This window comes from Rhynchophorus ferrugineus, unplaced genomic scaffold, assembly GCF_030347505.1.
Source record: "Rhynchophorus ferrugineus isolate W39M unplaced genomic scaffold, kcgeb_rfMv2 rfM7, whole genome shotgun sequence".
NCBI classification, from domain to species: domain Eukaryota; kingdom Metazoa; phylum Arthropoda; class Insecta; order Coleoptera; family Curculionidae; genus Rhynchophorus; species Rhynchophorus ferrugineus.
The window spans coordinates 27926533-27939870 of NW_027472586.1; the positions used below are offsets into that span (position 1 = coordinate 27926533).

The 13338-nt window shown below is 38.5% G+C and overlaps 1 protein-coding gene across 2 annotated transcripts in view; it reads right to left on the reverse strand.

The window, feature by feature from the left end:
- The window catches only part of Oamb (Octopamine receptor in mushroom bodies), a 342242-nt gene that overhangs the window by 163517 nt on the left and 165387 nt on the right, over positions 1-13338 (reverse strand). For both annotated transcript variants that reach the window (XM_076409535.1, XM_076409536.1), the window contains one exon: positions 388-821. In XM_076409535.1, coding sequence (XP_076265650.1) covers positions 388-654 — 267 coding nt within the window. In that variant the 5' untranslated portion in view covers positions 655-821. The remainder of the gene's footprint in view (positions 1-387; positions 822-13338) is intronic.

Here is a 13338-nt window from a genome sequence, read left to right on the forward strand (position 1 = left end):
CAAAAGTTGCTTCACTTAAAATGCTATAATTCACAAACTAATGATCCGACAGCTGTCAAATTTATACACCCATCTTTTGAGGGTTAGGTCTAACTAAAAAACATATGGATTTAATTCTAGTAGCGCCTATTAATCCGATTTAATGTATGTGTCTGAAAATTCATTATATTATACGTAATATAATTTCGCAAATATATATTATATTGTCTCTGTTACAAGCACTTTGTTTGACAATTCAAATATAAACCACAAAACATGTTATCTCTTTACCGAATGTATAAAAAATAATAACAATACAATATGTAATAATGTTTCTATTATTTTAAACAGTGGCAACTATTGTTATATCAGTCGCAAAACGGAATGAAACTAGAACATAAAGCTTACCTTGAACACTTCCCAAACAGATGAAAACGGTAACACCGCCACTCCAACCATCAAGTCAGCCACGGCCAGTGACGCTATGAAGATATTCGTAACAGCTAGTTGCAGTTTTGATGAGCATAGTACGGCAGCAATCACCAAACAATTGCCAACAATGACCATGACGTCAATTAGCAATAAAATTGTGAGCCGTACCAAGGCGTTCGGTTCCAGCCAATCGACATTTTCCAGTACCGCTGCGCAAGCGGACTCATTTAGTGTATTTCGCATCACATTTACAAAATAGTCTTGTTCGATTGGATTATTGTTCTATTGTAGTGCCGTTACAATTCGATCTTCTTGCGGATGGTGGGTTATCATCAATTTCCATGTTCCATATGACTTGAAAATGGAAACGGACGTTACTTGAGATCAAAGACATTGTTCAGTCAATCAATCTGAAATAAAAACAATATTTTAATTTGATTTCATATTTAAACATTGCCAATAATAATATTACAAAATTAGTGGAGATAGAGATTACATTGTATCTTTACTGAAACAATGAACATATATTATATCGCGCTAGTGCGGCTCTCCTCATTACAAAGACTGTGTGTGTTTATGTTTCACTTAATGGTGTGATGAGTGTGACGTCTAGACGTAGTGCCTTGGTTACCATTAGAATATATTTAAACCCTCGCTATCGTTTTGTGCTCAATAGTCGTCATAAACATAAACTATTTTAATTTACGAGAAGAAGGTAAATTAAAATAGTTTAGAGATTAATATAGGAAATTTTCTTATTTTAAATTGTTTGTATGTCATAAATGACACAGGCGGTAATATTTCGTGGGGGAAAGGATTTGGTAGGATAGCGCTGTTCTCTTTTAAATTAATTCATTTAACCGGTATCAAATAACTTATCAAGGTTAACGTTGGAGCACCAATCGCAGTTACCGGAATCCTAAGTGGAGTTTTGGCAAAAGTATGGTAACTGAAGCTGTAAGGTCACAAAGGGGGAATTAAAGATGCTAAGAGACCCACAAACTAACAACTCAATCGAAAATTCGCCATCCTGACACATAGATGGCGCTACTAGAATTAAATCCATATATTTTTTAGTTAGCCCTAACCCTCAAAAGATGCGTGTGTCAATTTGGCATCTGTCAGATAATTATTTTCTGAATTATAGCATTTTGTATGAAGCAACTTTTGTAATTGTGAAAAAAATGGATAAAAAGAACTTCGCGTGTTTATAAAATATTGCTTTTTGAAGGGGAAAAAATACAGTGGCAGCAAAAACTTGGCTTGATGCCGAGTTTCCGGATACTGCCCTAGGAAAAGCACCGTCAACGATTGGTATGCTAAGTTTAGACATGGTGAAATGAGCACCGAAGACGGTGAACGCAGTGGACGCCCAAAAGAGGTTACCGACGAAAACATTTAAAAAGTACACAAAATGATTTTGAATGACCTTAAGTTGAAATTAAATGCAATATCAGACACTCTAAAGATATAAACTGAACGTGTACATCATATCATTCAGGAATATTTGGATATGAGAAAGCTCTGTGCACAGTGGTTGCCGCACGAGCTCACTTTTGATCAAAAACAACGACCAGTTGATGATTCGGAGCAATATTTGAAGATGATCAAGCACAATATACCCGAGTTTTTTGCGTCAATATGTGACAATAGATGAAATATGGCTCCATCATTTCACTCCAAAGTCCAATCGACAGTCATCCGAATAGACTGCAAACGATGAACCCGCTCCAAAGCGTGGGAAAATGCAACAGTCGGCTGGCAAGGTTATGGCATCTGTATATTGGGATGTGCATGGAATAATTTTCATTGACTACCTTAAAAAAGGAAGGACCCTCAACAGCGACTATGATATAACGTTATTGGATCATTTGAAGGACGAAATCGCTCAAAAACGGCCGCATTTCAAGATAAAGAAAGTGCTGCTTCACTAAGACAATGCACCGTGTCACAACTCTGAAAAGGATGGCCCAAATCCATGAATAGGTCTTAGAATTGCTTCCTCCAAGTTCTGTAGATCTGCCCCCAGCGACTATTTCCTGTTCTCAGGTCTCAAAATAATGCTGAATGAAGAGGTGATCGCCGAAACGAAGGCTTATTTTGAAGCAAATGACAAAAGCTGGAGGGTCGCTATAATCAGTTTATCACCCTTGAAGGCAATTATGTTGAACAGAAAAAAAACTATTTTGCTAAAAAAATTTGTTTTACTCTGGTCGGCCGGGGACCTTTCAGTTGACCTCTTATTCCAACTATGAAACTTTCAAACTTTGAAAAACACTCCTAGTTCGTGAATTCGTCGCAAAGAAATCTTAATTCAGAGTATAAGGCAACCAAGGTGGACTGAAGTTGCGGTGAACTAACATGGTTTACTGGAATTCCCCACCTAGGTGTTCCCGTGTTGTCCTATCGGTGGGGTTTAGTACTTACTATATTTTACCCGGCGTGCTATGACGACGGTGGTATTGCCACTGGTAATTGTCAACAAAGTGTAAGTGTTAGATGAAGAGGAACACGACCATGAGCGGATTGGCTCAAAAGAGCCTGAAAAGGTAGCTGATCTAGGGAGGGTTGCAAGGCTCGGTACTGGCATCGACATTGTGGAACGTCTGTTATAATCAGTTGAGAGAATGAATGCGTATGCTGACTATCTTATGTTGGCGGTGACAACTGGAACAAAAACACTGCGGGAAACTAGATTCGGAATGACCGGGGATATGATAAGTGAAAAAAGGATGCGGGGCGGTTATTATTGATGACTATGGAGGTGAAGATGGGAGATCACATAGAAAAAAATCAGGAGGCAGTAATATATATGGTAGTCTTTATTGATCGAGATTTAAGAATGAGGCCGCATAGAAATAAGATTAAGGAGAGGGCAATACAGATTATAACATAGGTGACGAGGATCACCCTTTATGTTAGAGGGCAGGGTCCAGCGAAGAGGAGAATGTTGACGGTGACGTCACGATGATCTGAGCTTTTGTATTTACGAAAATATTTATGAAAATATAACGGTATCTCGGGAAGCTGTGTTGGTGTTGGCAGGATTACCTCCCATTAAACTACAGGTGGAGGAAAGGAATAAGATATAGTCGGAAATTTGTTCAAAACAGAGCCAGACAAGTATTGGAGAATAGAGAAATGGTAGAAGTAGTGAAATACCTCCATTAGATGGGTTAGAGTGTTCTTTGATCAATGATATTAAAATGTGAATTAATAGTAAAGTAGAAGTGGACTATTACACGACCAGTCATTTACAGGATATGACGAGTTTGGTCTGATGGTCGATATTTACACAAGATAGGGAAGGCTGAAACGAATGCGTGCTGATATTGAAGACAGGAGAATACCCCAAGACGCGTGTTGTTTGGGTATCAAAGTGGAATAGGTTAAACGATACGAACTTGATACTGGTAAGTGATGGTGAAAAGAAGGGATTTATGAAGATGTTTAGAGGCATCAGAAGAGCTAAATATGAGGATTGATAGGGAGAGGCTAGAGAATTTGTGTAGATAATCGGACAATCTAAAGTAATGCTGTAGAGGTTTCGAGGGTGTCTAACTGGACATTAGGAGTGGTTTGTTAGTAGGTAGAACCTTTGACAAAAAAAATAAGGTTTGGATTGTTGGTTCCTGGGGCAGTCTCACACTCCGACTTTAAAATTCTTTTCCAAAATTTAGCGGAACTTGGGACATAATTTTGCACTTCAAGGGGTACTGCGACCAAGATGGATTGCTGTTGCTCAATTTCTCAGCTATGGGCTATAGGAATTTCTGCCCCCAGGGGGCTATGGTTGCGAGATGTTGACCAAGGTTGATATGTCGCAGCCATAGTACGGGCGTGACGACCCCGGGGCCCCAGTTGTGTGGTGTTTTTGTGACGTCCTCTGCATGTTCTATGTTCTTTTCTATCAATTATGGAAGTACTTAAAATAGAACATAAAATTACGGTGCAGGGATTCGGAACCCCAATACGGTCGAGACCGTGGGTGGTCGCGCAGGCCCCGCTCGACCGTTAACCCTCGATTGCGCAGCAGTTCCGGTAGGTGACCAGGCCGGCATGCAGGTAACTACTACTAGCAACCAGAATCTGGGTCTAAAAAGACCCAGAAGAGAAATAGAATTTCTAGACAGATATACGCAGGAAGACTATGATAGATACTTTGTAATAATTCCAGAGTGTGATCTATTGAAAGGTCTATCTCCGTTTATTATACATAAAGAATTATTATCTGCAGTGGGCGAATTGAAGTCTCTGAAAAAGTTAACAAATGGAACTATACTAGTAATGGTAGCTAATTCTAGGCAATCAGAGAAAGTTTTAAAGCTTAAAAGGCTGCATAATATAGAAGTAACTGTTACCCCACATACCACACTGAACTTCTGTAAAGGCGTAATGTCAAGTAGGGACTTGTCTGTGTGTACGGATGAAGAAATTTTGCAGGATCTTACATCGCAGGGAGTAACATCGGTTAAGCGGATTGATTCGAGAAAGAATGGAGATAACACAGAAACCAACAGTTTCATCCTGACCTTCAGAAGAAATCGTATCTCCTATAGGATCAAAGCGGGATGTCTTAGTCTGAGAGTTAGGAAGTATATTTCGAATCCAATGAGATGTTATCAGTGTCAGAGATTGTGTGTCTATTAACTGCACGTACGCACCTATTTGTCCCTCCTGTGGGAAAAAATGCGCATTGTGAGAATTAATGTTCCCCACCGCCGCTTTGTGTAAATTGTGGACAGGAGCACTCTCCAAGTTGCAGGACATGCCCTGTTTATAAAGAAGAATTTTTGATACAAAGAATTAAGGTACAGGAAAAAATCTTATATTTTTTTGCCCAGAAATCTAGCTAAGCAGCAACAAGGAAAAACACAAATGAACTTTGCTAATGCTGTCAAAAAGACTTATATGTTACCATAGCCACCCAATGTGATATGGACAAACAAGAACTTAAGGTAGCACCTACATTGAAATTATCCACCTCCACTCGTAGGACTCTCACAACTAAGGATAAAACCCCTGAAACAAAATTAAAAATTGAAAACACATTGGCAACACATCAAGGAGCCCCTCCTCCATCACACCGAAGATCTTCCCCGGCCCGGGTTACCTCGGGTGGGGGATCGATCCCTTTGCCATTCTACTACCATCCCCCACTCCCATTCGTCTCGATCTTCGTCCCAATGGAGAGGGGACACCCATTCTAAGCAACCAGATAAGGGTAAAGAAACACAGACTGCCTCCGAAAACAGTCAGAACCCCATGCCTGGATCCTCGCGCGGCTCCCCACCACCAAGCAAGAAAAACACATACCACAAAAAAGTTTACGCAAAATTAAGCACAAAAAATAGATCTTGGAGAGATGTGGACACAGAAACATAATAACAACGTCCATCATTATTCAGTGGAACATTAACGGATTGAAAAGGAAGCAGGAAGAGCTTCGACTAATCTTGGGCCTATACAAGCCATCGATAGTCTTTCTCCAAGAGACCAACTTATCCCCTACTGATCCCATTCAGGTGCGTGGCTATAAAATGATTAGAAGAGACAGAAACAATTTTGCACGTCCTTCTGGAGGTCTTGCAATCATAATCCATAACTACATATATGTAGAAGAACTAAACATAGTAACGGAACTTGAAGCGATGACAATCAGACACATCTAGCACGAAGAAACATAACATTATGCAACCCATATCTGTCTCCATCAGCGAATGTCGATATAACGAATTTTGATGTTATCATAACTCATTTGGTAAATGAGTATGCAAAAATGAGCCCCAAAATCATAATAGGAGACCTCAATGCACATTCACTTGAGTGGGGATCGTCATTTTACAATCAAAGAAGCCGATGGCTGATGGAGGAAATTTACAAAAATAATCTACACATAATGAATTATGGGTCACCCACATTTTTACCGGCCTCTTCAGGCACTTTATCAGGTCTGGATCTGGAATTATGCTCCCCATCTCTGGTGAGGTTGGCGAGATGGACCACCATCGCTGATCTACCTGATAGCGATCATTTCCCTGCTTTGATAGAACTTACAGATTCAATAAAAGCATCATCTACAACAACAAGGCTGAGCATTAGAGGCATAAACTAGGATAAATTTAGATCGCAAATGAAAAACGAAAAAATTTCCGAGAACGTTAACACTAGTGTGGAGAAATTTACAATCTCTATCATAAAAGCGGCCAAGGAGTCCACTCCCGCCACTACTACAGGAACAAATAGATTACCAGTACCATGGTGGAACAAGAACTGCGCCAGAGCTATAAAGGACAGAAGAAAGGCTCTCAACCGGTTCAAATTAAACCCGACGACTGAATGTTTTGAAAATTACAAAAGTATAAAAGCAATCGCCCGGAAAATTATAAGGTAATCGAAGATCAACCCCTGGAGAGAATTTGCTAGTAGCCTCACTCCACAAACTCCATCCCATGAGTTGTGGAGGAAAGTAAGAATTCTGAAGGGCATCCTACCGCCTAAAATCCCAGCGATGATAGACGGAGATCATCGATTTGCAGACCCCTACCAGATATCGGACTTGTTTGCAACACACTACGACACCATACTAAACACACACGGTGGAGAGGATGAGAGCGCCGGATCTGGGGAGATTGGGGACGCATATGAATTGGACGACCCATTCACAATGGAGGAGCTTGATGGAGGTTTAGCAGGAGCAGGGATACGACTTGCGGACCTGACGAAATTCATTTCCCTCTGATGAAGAATCTCGCACATTCCCAACTAATTCACCTTCTTAAAATATACAATGACATTTGGAGTCAAGGACAACTGCCTCTAAAATGGAAACAATCGCTTTTGATACCTATACATAAACCGGGTAAACTGAGACATTCAGTTAAAAGCTACAGACCTTGCCCTAACTAGCCATTTGTGCAAAACACTAGAGCGTATGGTCTGCAGTAGACTCATATATCTAATTAAAAATCATAAATTACTAAATGATCGTCAATTGGGTTTCCTAGGGGGATACTCCACACTTGACCATCTGGTCGGATTCCAGGAGGATCAATGTGAAGCATTCAATTTGGGACAACATGTGACCGCCGTCTTTCTCGATTTAGAAAAAGCTTTTGACACCATAAAAATCTCCAGTATTCAGAAACAACTTTTGAGATGGAAAATAGGAGGAAATATATATAAATTCATTACATCCTTCTTAGCCGACAGATATAATCGGGTTAGAATGAATGGGGTAACATCATCTTATCGTCGGACCAGTGGGGTTTACAGGGTTTCCGCATCAGTCCACTATTGTTCATTATCTCTATTAGCTCGATTAATCTGGTTATCCCACAACACATTAATGCTTGATTAATACAGACGATGTGATTATTTATCATAAGCACTCGGATCACAAATATAGACAACATCTTATACAGAATTACCTCAATATAATACCAAATGGGGCCAATCAAAACAGACTAAAATTCTCTGTTGAAAAGTCTGTAAACGTACATTTTTGCAGGCGAAGAAATTGCCCACGGATGGCTGAGCTGACGATGGATGGTAAGAGTTTAATAAATAAACCGGAACATACATTTCTTGGATTGTTATTTGACCACAAACTAAACTGGATCCCTCACATAAATTATATAAAGGGAAAATGCTTAACAGATATTGGATTAATGAAGACTCTCTCTAATCACTATTGGGGTGCTCATAGAATCTCACCGACTAACATATACGAAACATTAATTAGAAGTAAACTAGATTAAGGATATCAATGTTACATCACTGCAGCTCCTTCCTATGTTAGGAGATTTGACCAAGAATGCCTTGAGAATTATACTGGGAGCATATCACACCAGTCCGGTTGAGAGCCTTCAATGTGAGGCAGAAATTCCATCACTTGGATCACGACGAGAGCTCCTTCTTATGATCTATGCAAGCTCCTTCAGATTTCATCCAGAGCTGAGTCAGTTCGACTACTTCTTATCCAATAACCTAGGCAACAACACTACAATAAGAAATCATGTAGGTCCATCATCAGTATTTCGTAGGATTTACAATCGACAGAAAACCTGTTACAGTCAACAGGACTGCGACAATACCACCCTGGCAGTACTCCAATATATCTGTAGACCTATCCATGAAGGCACTAAACAAAGAATATATTAGCTCATCCATAGTAAAACAGCTCTTCGCCCATACACTTGAGGAGAATTACCCAAATCACTTCACCATTTATACGGATGGTTCTAAACGGGGAGATTTCGTTGGTGCCGCATACACTTAGAAGGCCCTATCTGCCCTGGATGGACTGTCGGTGAGCGCATCAATACTTGTGGTATCAGACTCAATGAGTTATTTAGACAGTCGGGTTTCAGTAAAGACAGTCCACCCTCTAGTTATAGCTATCAGAGAGCTACATACAGCACTGGAGAGGAGGGGAGTAAGAATAAATTATCTATGGGTTCCTTCTCATCTATCTGGCAAGCAGAAAGGATGAGTCAATCAAACTGATCGTTTTATTCAGTAAGGAAGACGCTAAAACACATATAAAAACTCCATACAAAAAATTGGATTAACTAAATTGAGATCTATTTATGGAAAATAACAAGTTGTGGGAAATAAAAGGGGCGTTTCATGAATCTCCTAATATTAACAATTTCAACAGGTTCCAATTGGGCATCCTTGCTCGCCTGCGAATAGGGCATAGCAGACTAATGCGTGAGCATCTGCTAAAAGGAAGAGATCCCCCACAATGTGACGAACGCCAAACCCAACAGAGCGTGAAGCACATCCTTCTGGAGTGTGAAAAGTTTGACGTACTGAGACAGCAGCTCGGAATGCCAAGATCATTAAAGAACTGGTCCAACCGAAGTATTTGGATATGCTTTTAAACTATTTAACGGCTGCTGGATTGTTACACCTTTTGTAATTATTATTTTTGAATGTCATTTATGTATAATTATATGACGCCAATATCGTCGCTTATTTCAGTGAAATAAACTAGTTATAAATAAAATAAAATTGTTTCCCTTCACATTTGATAACCCATTTAAGTGATTGGATATTAGCAGTTTTTTTACAGACTCGTCAGGCACAAAAACATGATGCACCGAACATTTCACTGTAAAATTACAAGCTCTACACATACATAGAATTTTTCTATGTCCAGTTTTTTCACATGATTTCAAACTACGATATGTTCGGTCTGTATTGATACACAAAGGTTAAAACGTCGGTATTTTAAATTTCCGGATTGATATGGGATTTTCCAGGGTATCAAAGAATTAATTTTCTTGATGGCTGTTTGGTTATAGGGTGTTAATATACGTTTTCTGTTACCCATCTAGTGGCATTTTCATTGGTTGAGTAAGAAACTTAGTGAAGGATAATGTAAAACAAAGGGTGGGGGAAGAAATAATTTCGTTTTCTTTCATGTTTTTCAACGACATTTTTTTCATATGAATTTCAAGCACTAATTAATGGCATATATGCCATTATAGTTGACCAGGTTTTACTATTTTTTTAGCGAAACAATAAGTTCTTTACTGAACAGCTTATAATGCGAAACAAAGAATTTAGGAAGAAGTCATTTCGTGGCCTTTCATGTTTTTCAATGACATTTTTTTCAAATAAATTTCAAGCCGTAATTAATGGCATATATGCCGTTATAGTTGACGAGGTTTTACTATTTTTTAGTGAAACAGTAAGTTCTTTACTGAACAGCTTATAGTGTAAAACAAAGAATTAAGTAGGAACTCATTTCGTTTTCTTTCATGTTTTTCAATGACATTTATTTCATATAAATGTCAAGCACTAATCAATGGGGAAACAATTATTCCTTCAGTGAGCAGCTTCTGAGGTTCTGGGCACCTATCACCGTTTTAAGCCAATTTTGAAATCAGCTTTATACCACTAAGAAAGTCCTGCAGAAACTGGGACAAATTGTTATAACATGGGACAATTTTCGAACTCTACTGTGAATGTATTAAAACATAGCAGCTAATCTTTCTCAATTTTTCCCTGTTACTAAAGGTGCGACACATGCGCCTAAAGATAAGCGTGTATTGATTTTTTTTTTTCGTTTCAACAACATAGCTGTTATTGACAGTAGAAATTTGGATTAATACTTTGGCCAGTTTCGAGCCGCTCTTGATAAATAATTGCATTTCCAATACCTCAGCAAACAATATTGTTTTCCTTAGTGCCAATGTAGGTTTTGCCTTTTTGCAATTTTTTTCATGGATTTGCCCACGAAATTTTAAAGATATTTTTATTACACGTAATCCACTTTTCGTAACATTTCACTCTTAATTCATCTTGATATATTATAAGAAGTACTATATACTATCATTTCTTTTTATATATCATAACTACAAAAAAGTAATTTATAATTACTTTTTTTTCAGCTCGAAATAGGTGTAATTCCGATTTCTGTAGCGGAAGTTGCCACGAAAATGAACAACAAACTCAATCCTAAAAATGCTCTCTTCAATTGGTAATATTTCACCTGGATTATTGAAAGAACTACCACGAAAACCAATCAGCATGTTGACATATATATTTAATGCCTGTTTGAGACTGAAGCGTCCCGGGTTGCTTATAGGCGGCCCATTATTAAAAAGCAAAACAAGAGGTCGTATCTTACAGGTCCCTCTCCACTGATTCTTTCGCTATCCAAACTCTTTGGGAAAGTTCTATTAAAACGTTTTAAACCACTTGTCAATATATTATATCCAGTATGTATTTCGGAATCACACCTCAACAATCGCAACCGATCACATAGAGTGAATATGGTTATCGAAAAGTCCTCTGACGAAAATAAATATTGCACTGGAATATTCCTGGACGTCTTACAAACGTTTGACCGATTATGGCATTTGGAACTAATCTGCAAAATGAGCAAATTATTACCACGGAACTATTGTCAGAGTTTCGCATGAAGGGCCATTCTCAACACTTCAGACACATAGATTAAATCGGATTAATAGGCGCTACTGGAATTAAATCCATATGTATTTTAGTTAGCACTAATCCTCAAAAGATGCGTGTATAAATTTGAGAGCAGCTGTTTGAGTAAAACAACTTTTGTTATTGTCAAAAAAATGGATAAAGAAGAATTTCGCGTATTAATAAGATATTGCTTTTTAAAGAGAAATATACAGTTGAAGTAAAAACTTGGCTTGATGCCGAGTTTCCGGACACTGCCCCAGGAAAATCAACCATCAAGGATTGATATGCTAAGTTTACACGTGTTGAAATGGACACCGAAGATGTTGCAGGCCCAAAAGAGGTTGTAACCAACGAAAACATTAAAAAAATCTTACTTTTGACCAAAAACAACGACGAGTAGATGATTCGGAACAGTGTTTGAAGATGAAACATGGCTCCACTGTTTCACTGCGAAGTCCAATCGACAGTCATTCGAGTGGACTACACACGATGAAAACGCAAAAGTCGGCTGGCACGGTTATGGCGTCTGTATTTTGGGGTGTACATGGAATAATTTTCGTTGGCAACCATTAAAAGGGAGGACCATCAACGAAGACGAAATCGCCGAAAGACGGCCACATTTGAAGAACTAGAGCTGCTGAATAAAAAAAAATAACAATTTTTGCCAAAAAAATGTGTTTTACTATGGTAGGCCGGGGACTTTTCAATTGACCTGTTATTTCGACTGGTGTTTCCTAAGTTAGTGTATTAGGACCAAACTTGTACTGCTACTCTTGATAAAATATATAGCACTTGGGACATTTGTCGACGACATTGATATATGTATCTGCATAAGGCCCTAAAAAATTTTAAAGTGGCAGTCAACGTCCGATAAATAATAAAATATATAGCTCAATAGCTTTCAACATGTCCAATTCAAATTTACGTTGCGGCCAAATCATATCAGTTGACAGTACCATTTGGATTCCCGAAGCAAAATAATCGAAGTATCTTGATATCTTGCTCGATGATAGGGTAAATAGAAAACATCACCTTTTATACCATCATTCTCGATCCATCGTGTTTTATAGCTGAAGCTCCTCCATCAGGTTTTCGTGGTGGAGGCTGATAAGGCAGATTCAAGAATCCCCTTGTTGCATCTCAATTCATTCAGAATTTCGGGGAGAGAAAGACTCTTCCAGCTAGAAACTTCTCACGTGAATGGAACACGTTCATCGACACGCAAATATTCCACGACCTCGTGGTTTCCTGAAATTCATGGTTAAAGCCACCAGGTCTTAACTTTTTACAGGCTTCGTTTAGCCCAGGTACCTGCACCTCCATTACCCAGAACACTTGACAACGGGCCGATGAGAAATCCCTTTTGCTAGCGCCGTATTTTCGGTTTTGCTCCGTGCCATTCTTATCTTGGCCTGGCTTCACCAGAAACTCTATTCAATACGATATTGAATATTGTCTCAAGTCATAATTATTTTGCTACCTAACATATATTACAAAGAACAGCTGAATGATCTAATAATTTAGACCCCTAAACTATGCAAAAGAAAAACATTATAATTTTACTAAACTTAAAATGTAATTACATCTCAACGGGGTACAAACATCCAGTTGCCCTAATACGTTATACCAATTAGTTAGCTAACGCTGCCATAAAAAATTTCCAATCAATTAACAATGTTTATCGCCACGCAACCAATGAAGAGTTGCACGATGGCCTTGAAATCACATGGATTTACGAAGTTATCCGAGATCTCGTCTTAAAACGTGAAATAAGATTAGTAAATCGCAGCAACATGGAAACAATCAATCTATTTAACAACGTGCAGGAAATAATAAGATTGAAACGAACTGAACCACACGAACTTGTATAGAGCATAAGTGTTTACATTTAATTTTAGATTAAGTAGTCCAATTAAAGTAAATTTGGGAAATACATCACTCTTTCTTTTCATGAAACTGGAAAAATACCACATAAACTAC